The 7,993-nt window shown below is 36.9% G+C and overlaps 1 protein-coding gene across 1 annotated transcript; it reads left to right on the plus strand.

The window, feature by feature from the left end:
- Positions 1–625: 625 nt before the first annotated feature.
- Positions 626–5,920, plus strand: LOC131536171 (GTPase IMAP family member 5-like). Its single transcript, XM_058768917.1, has 3 exons — positions 626–777; positions 2,294–2,923; positions 3,066–5,920. Exons 1-3 carry the CDS (start codon positions 753–755, stop codon positions 3,110–3,112), a joined length of 702 nt encoding a protein of 233 aa, XP_058624900.1. The 5' UTR covers positions 626–752; the 3' UTR covers positions 3,113–5,920.
- The last annotated feature ends 2,073 nt before the right edge of the window (positions 5,921–7,993 follow it).

Consider the following 7,993-nt stretch of genomic DNA (forward strand, 5'->3'; position numbering starts at 1 on the left):
TAAGAAGGTGTAACATTAAACTATATTACAGTGCTCATAAACGCACACAAAACTCAAGTGCATATGGAGGGAGGGGTTCTAGCAGACCAATCACAGCACTTGCGGTCCGTGTAGAATTGACGTGCGGTTAGATTTTTGGAGAGGTGCACGTCAGGTACGGCGTAGGTTACATCGTAGGCCTGTGCGTCTCTGCGTAGGCTATGGTGTGGGTTTGACACAGAAGTATAAGCTGAGTTTTTTTTTTTTTTTTTTATTATTATTATGCAAACAAACATACTATTTACAGGTAACAAATCAAATACAAAATAACCAAGGTCAACAAAACATACATGACAGCCAACATGATTTGTGTGAGAGAGAGTGAGTGTGTGTGTGTGTGTGTGTGTGTGTGCGTTCGTGCGTGCATGTGTGAGTTTAAATGAAAACCCACGCACAGCCAACGGCGTAGAGGTTACGGCGTATGTCCGATGCAGAAGTATATATCAGCCTTAAGTGCTTGCCTCTAATCCAAATGCATTTTAGTTGGAATGCGGTGACAGAGAAAGTGAAAATAAACTAAAGGGCAGTACAGAAAATATCTGTAATGCTACAACAGATAACAGGAGGAACTGTAACTGAAGGGGGAGGAGCATTTCATCACCAAAAATCAAAAGTGAAAGAAAAAAAGCTAAAAACAGGGGATTTCCTGATGTTTCATATCAGGAGTGCCATTTGTTAATGTATTGTATCTGTTTTCTCTGGAGTTATTAAAGATGGCAGAGGGATCCTCAGTTACAGGTATGAAATATCTTCACAAAGACTCAACGATTGTATTTTGTTGTTGCAAAAGTGATTTTAGTTTGAAATGGTCTTAGATGGTGTGCTTTTTATCTACCTGTTTCTTTGAAAAGAAACTTAGAGAGGATTCTGAAAAGACATCAGGAAACCTACGTATTTTATTATATTCATCAAAGTTCAGCAGTTGAGATTAATTCATAATCTACTATATTTGTATTATTTAATGTAAGTGTGAGATGCAATAAAGAGCTGCCACGGAAACCTCCCTCTTTATGCACATCATTTCACAACCCTTGCCTTGTTTATGATTATGCTGAGTAATTGATAAAAATGCAACAAGATGTAAATGTAAAATGCAACTCCATATAGAGATTTCTGTATTATAATAGCATTTGGTCCACAACTGATGTCAGTGGAAATCAGTGTTGGGCACTTTACTTTACTTTAAAAAAGTAATTAGTTATAGTTACTAGTTACTTCTCACAAATAGTAACTGAGTTAGTAACTGAGTTACATCATTATAAAAGTAACTAATTACCAGGGAAAGTAACTATTGCATTACTTTAAAAAAAAAAATCAAACGTCAAATCACTTTGGATGCCCCGAATATTAAATATGTTAAATTAATGAAATGGACACTAAAAAGAATAAATTATTATTATAAAACATTGTACATTAATCTACACTATTTATCTACTGACACTTAGTATCAGTCAGTCAAGCATTATAATATAATATTATGATAATTTAATATTATATGATGATAGAACTTTAGTAATTAGAATAACCAAGTATGAATGCATATTTGTCATCAATATAAAACGCACTAAGGATTAATGAGCTGCTGGGTTCATGAAGATTAATCACGTTGTCTGCGTTCGCTCGAATTGATTTGCTGAAATCAAAACAGGGACGACAATAGGTGAGCGCCAGCCAATGAGATTGTGGTTTGCGCATTAGTCCCGCCCACTACCAGAGAACCCGGCAGTTCTTAAAAGCTGAAGAATTCCACAGGAACTCCAAATGAAAATACAACAAAGAATATCGTTTACATGTAGCGCATCAATTCTGCATGTTATGAAAGACTCTCTTGCTCTGTATCTTTCTTTGCGTGCGTGTATGTGAGAGAAAGCGACGGCGAGTCGTGCGCTTCACACTAGAGTTTATGGTACGTCAAATACAGCTACACTGCGCATCCATTCAGATGAACTGAAAAATGTAATTCTATAATATAGTAACGCCACATTTTATTGTCAGTAACGGTAACGGCGTTGTAACGGGGGAAACAGTAATTCGTTTGATTACTCGTTACTGAAAAAAATAACGCCGTTAGTAACGCCGTTTATTTATAACGCTGTTATTCCCATCACTGGTAGAAATACAGTTCAGAGTCCCGAACTAAGACTCATTTACACACTTAGCAAAGAAATATAAGTTTGTTTGTGAAACACAGCCAACATTTTCATTGTCTTGCTCTTGGCCTGACCTGATGCCTTATTCCATATTTTTATTTCAGAGATGTCAGCGAGCAGCTCCAGTCCAGATGATCCAGTGATCCGGATTCTTCTGATGGGCAGAAACGGTTCTGGGAAAAGCTCATCTGGAAACACCATACTCAGAGAGAACAAGTTTGAAGAGCATGAGTCTGAAGTGTGTGAGGGTCAAACACAGATAGGAGAGAAGCAGGTGTATGTAATTGATTGTCCAGATGTACTGGATCCAGATCTCAATAAAGAGCAGCTGGAGAAGATGAAAGAGCAGCTGGTCTCTCGATGTTCAGCAGGTCTCAGTTCAGTTCTGCTCACTGTTCCGCTACAGAAACCTGTGCAAAATGAAGAAGAAATCCTGGATTTTATGAAAAGTTTATTTGGTCCTGAAGTTCAGAAATACATCATGATCCTGTTCACATATGAATATGAACTGGATCAAACCATTACTGAACATCTAAAACAAAAAGATCATGCAGATATCCAGCGACTGTTGACTGAATGTGGAGGAAAGTTTCACTGTTTCAATAACAGGATAAAAACAGATGATCAGAGACAAGAACTGTTGCATAAGATTGAAGGAAAGATGTTGGAGAACGGAGGGAAATTTATCATGAAACAAATAAAGAGGAGTGGCAGCAAGGCCAATCTTTTCAATTGTAAGTTGTTTGCTGTAAATTACTTTAATAATACAAACATATGGCAGTTTGTTTACTAAGTGCAAGTCACTAGCATTTCACATTGATCCTAAGAAAAATCTATAGAGTCCATTTTATTAGTGATGTGATCTTTATGTTGTAGTTTCAAGAGAGTCTCCAGCAGAAGATCCAGATTCATCTTGCTCCTGAAAGGATCCCCAACAGGCACCAGACGTCTATGTAATGTCAGGTTGACGTTGGACATGACGCCGGACAGACGTTGCATTTTGGTTGAAACTGAAAATTGGGTTGACGTCAATATTTGACGTTGACTTAACATTGGATTTTGGTTGCACAACCTAAAAACAACAAAATCTCAACGTCAGCTGACGTCGGTATTGGACATCAATTTAATATTGACATTAGACGTTGAATTTACCGAAATTTAACCAAATATCAACGTCTTATGACATTGTGTGCCTGTTGTGTGCCTGCTGGGACCAGATCAGGCTGGTTCTGCTGGGAAAAACCAGATCAGGGAAAAGTGCCTCTGGAAACACCAGCATCGACAGGAACCTGTTTTAACACTGTATCCATTGCTAAAGAGATGATGTGATGACCTCTTAAGTGGCACTTTCACTTGATGAGAGATTTATAAGCTGTTGTGTTCTTGACCAAGATGTCTTTATAGCATCTTTCACACAGTAATACCAGTAAATTACCATAAAATTACCGGAACGACTTAACCGGACAAAACTATGTAAAGTCGTTGCCTGTGTGAACAGCACATTTTTGTATTTACCGGTAAAGCACCATTCACACGTCACTTTCAAAATACTGGTACATTCTGTAACATTAACCAGAAATGACCTCTTAACGGTTGCGCCTCCTACTGTTGTGTTTGTAATCATGGAGAGGTATACATGGTCAGTGTTTTTGTTGATGTTTTCATTTTTTGTGTTAAACGTTCACATTCATGCAGCGCTTTTGGCCCAGAGACATCATATTAGACTTCTTCAAACCGAACTACTTCAAAACTGAACTATCCACCTTTTTCCTGAAGATTACCAGTACGAGAACGTACAGTACAAGTTCAGAATGCGCTGACATAAGATGTCTATTCTGGGCCAATCCAGAGCCATTAAAATTCAACGGCTCTGGTCAATCATAACATTCTGACACAGATCATGCATTCATTCTGTGCTGTGTAGTTCGGTCTGAAGTAGTCTAATACGATGTCTCTGGGCCAAAAACGTTGCATGAATACGAATGTTTGACACAAAAATTAACAAAACAAAAACACTGACAAAACGCTTTTCCCCTCCATGTTTACAAACAAAACACCGGGGGCTTGTACCATGATGGTAGTTGAACAAATTCAGAGTTACAGGATTAGCTTCCTTAAGGCTTTAATCCTGAGTTTGTGGAGCACAAACATGAATGTGTGACTTCAGTGGTGAACAGCTGAAACTTGTTAAGTGACTTTTGTTACTTTTTTTTTTGCATCAGGCATGTGTCACTTTGCTCACATCTGATTGGTCCACTTTCAGTTTGAGATCTCTTACCCAGAACATACACTCCACAGCTAACTTGCTCCAAGGCAGGTTAAGTAACTATGGCAATGAACGCCATTAAAAGCCAAGCCACTTTCATGGTACCTTAAAACCCAGAGTTGGTGCAAACAAAAGTGAAACTTACATGGGGCCTATTTCATTAAAACAAATCCTAAGAAAAGTGGGGATTAAAGTCCAAAACCTGACTTGAAATAATCTAACAAATCATTTGGGGCTAAAATGGTTCCATAAACAACAAATTAAGTTCACACAATCTAACTAATTTGTGGACACTAATTCTTAAGCAGCCCTTGATGTCAATCATGGATCAAATCGATCCACCATGGCAAACAGCGAATATATCTGTGCTGTTTAATGCATTTGAGACATTGTGTTTTCTTTCGTAGTGCATAACTGTCATGTCACAGGTATATTTTTCATCTGTAAATGTTAGAAAGTCATGCAAATATATCCATTTTTCTGTCAGGCGTGGGTGTAGGGTGACCACCTGTCCCGCTTTGCATTGTACCGCAAAGCATTCTCACCCCTTGTTCCACATGTCGCATATTCAGAAAATGCCCCACATTTTCATCAGTCTGTTGTCATGTTAAGAAAACATGCATGCGTTATTTGGCCTTTGTAAGAAAGCTTTTTATTCTTTTTGCAGTGTAGTTTTACCTATATTTAACAGTGCAGTTTCTCAGAAGCAGCAACACGCCTCACACAAATACAACATCCATTTTTTAAAAATCCTATCCAAAGGCTAAAAAGAAACACAGTCACTACCCAGTCAACAATTTGATCTCACAGTGATCTCACCATGAGCTCACAGGATACTCATGATGAGGTCACAATGTGAGGTAACAGTGAGCTTAAAGTGTAACCTCACAGCGCCCTCACTGTGAGCTCATACTAATGTGAGGTCAAAGTGCACTGCACAGAGACTAGGTACCCAGCATGCACTGCAGCATGAAGCTTTTGATTGTCACCATTGTTGAGATTCATACACTGATTCTTGATGTCTCTCTTTGTTTTTAAATGACACTGTAGTTCAAATTGTTTTTGTCTTATCATGCTTTTAAAATCCTTCATAAACAATTATGACACTGCTGGGTCCTATACTGTATAATCACAGAGCCATTATTAAAAACGTTAGATTAATAATTCCTCACAAAGACTGCATACTGAATCTAGGTGATGGTTGCGCTGTTATCATCCATAACAAACCAATACCACCTGAATGCAGTCTCTTTTTGGTTTTCCTTACCATAACAAATGTGCTTTTCTAACACAGTTACAGCAGCCACAAAAAATAATATTCTAAAGTCAAGGGTCAAGAGTCCAACTAAAGCAAACAGTACTCACACTGATGGTAACGTCAAACAAAACAATAAAACATCATCATCTAAATCTCTGTTAATTCTCAATAAGCACTTTTGTAGATGTCTAACAGAAATAAGAACACCCCCGCTCAACATTTTGAATTCACAGTGAGCTCATATATTACTCGCACTGTGAGTATCACCGTATGAGAATGTTGTGATGTCACTGTGATCATCGCGTGATCTCACGTGTTGACTGGGTAAGATGCTCTGACGGCTGTCAATCAAAATGTTATATTCATCAAATGTTCAATGCTTTATTTATAAACTCTGTAGCTGTTAAGGCCATACTTTTCTGCATTTCTTCTCACATGCATGTTACTTTTGACTGTTTTCTCTTGTTGTAGTTTTTAATAAATATTTACCTTTTGATAGTCGTTTTGTGTGTGTAAAAGTGATTTTAATATTAAAAAGATATGTAGGTTTAATGCCTAGCTGGATTTGGGTTAATTTCAGCTCCTATTCTATTCCGCTCTGTCTGTTTAGCGTGCAGCCATGCTTCTTCACTCACATAAGCCTCAATGTAGGGTGACCACCACCAAACAAACCAAATGTGGGACAATTACTAAGATTGTGTGGGACAATGTGGGATATGTTGCCAACGCTAAAGCATAACCTGAAACTGTTATGTTTATCTTACTTATTAAAAACTAGGGGTGTCAACGTTAACGTGTTAACGCATGCGATTAATCAAAAAATTTTAATGTGTTAATATTTTTTTAACGCAGATTAATTGTTTGATAAGGTTTGACCCCAACTTCTTCCTGTCATTGCAGCGCGGAAGGTTATCTATCATTGTGTGATGAGGGTACAGCACCAGTGTTGCCAGGGTAACGGCACAAGTGGGCTATTTTGAAAATACAGTCGCGGGAAAAATTACAGAGCCATGGGTTGCGTTTTTTTGGGCTACTTTTATAACGTACTGCGGCCGCCCAAAGTGTATATAGACAAATAAAAATAAAAATAAAATAGATCCTTTTACTAATGTGTATTATACTTGAAATGTATCCCTGGCAACTTAAGAACGGAGAGGCGGTTGTAACGTCACAAACAACGTGAGTCTCAGCCAGAGCAGCAGAAATAAACATGACAACAGCCACTATAGATTATAAAAGATAATAAACACACGATTACGATAGATATGGTCTGTATGTGATTTTCTTGACTTGAATGTGTGCATCTGAAATGCTAATTTGTGCAGTGATATAAAAGGCGATAAATAGCATATTTTAACAACAGCAAACGACCAAATTCCACATGTGATCGCAAAAGGAAGTTATTACAAACACTCGATGGTGGTTTGAAGTGAGTTCTGAGTAAAAGTGTATTATTAATCTCATAAAATGTCTTATGAAGCATGATGCTAATATTAGCTCTAATGCACCTGCAGAACAGGTCCAATTCTTCTTCATAATGCATTTTATCATAATACTTCACATAAGGTTGCAAGAAATGTTTTGTTGTATTTATTTAGAAATACTTTTGATAACAGTCGTGTAAATGTATACTGGGATTGAAGCGATGTGGATTGGTAAAGGTTTTATTGCCAGTATAAAGGCTGATAATGGCTGAATAAAAACAAAAGAATTATGATAAAAGAATAATAAGGATTGTGTCTCATACCTGACAGAAGTGTGAAAGGTTCTGTTTCCTTAAACTAGTTTGTCATGCATTTCTTTTTCAACACATTTACAGGTAAATCCTAGTATTTTAAATTTGTGATTAATCATGATTAATCAAGGTCCATGACTGTGATTAACGCGATTAAATTTTTTAATCGATTGACAGCACTATTAAAAACATTTGAATTATGCCTTTCAGCTCATAAAAAATACTTTGTCTTTGTCCTTTCCAGAAAACACCATTACACTACAATGCAACAACTTGTCTTTATTTTACATGTAATTTAAATTCAACATTACTCAGTCCAATCAAAAGACAGCAGGCATCATGCATGAGAATTATTTTTTAAAACAGTTCTGATCAAATCCAACAAAATAAATAATGAACAAATAAAAATCTAAAACCACATGAATTTATTATTTTTTATTTTTTGTCTTTCCTAAAATAACATTTTCTCTTTTTTGTTGCCATTATGATGCATTGTAAAAAAACAAATAGGTTTTACTTAACTCTCGCAAAGACAGATGCCATGC

The sequence above is a fragment of the Onychostoma macrolepis genome, chromosome 03 (assembly GCF_012432095.1).
Source record: "Onychostoma macrolepis isolate SWU-2019 chromosome 03, ASM1243209v1, whole genome shotgun sequence".
Taxonomy (NCBI): domain Eukaryota; kingdom Metazoa; phylum Chordata; class Actinopteri; order Cypriniformes; family Cyprinidae; genus Onychostoma; species Onychostoma macrolepis.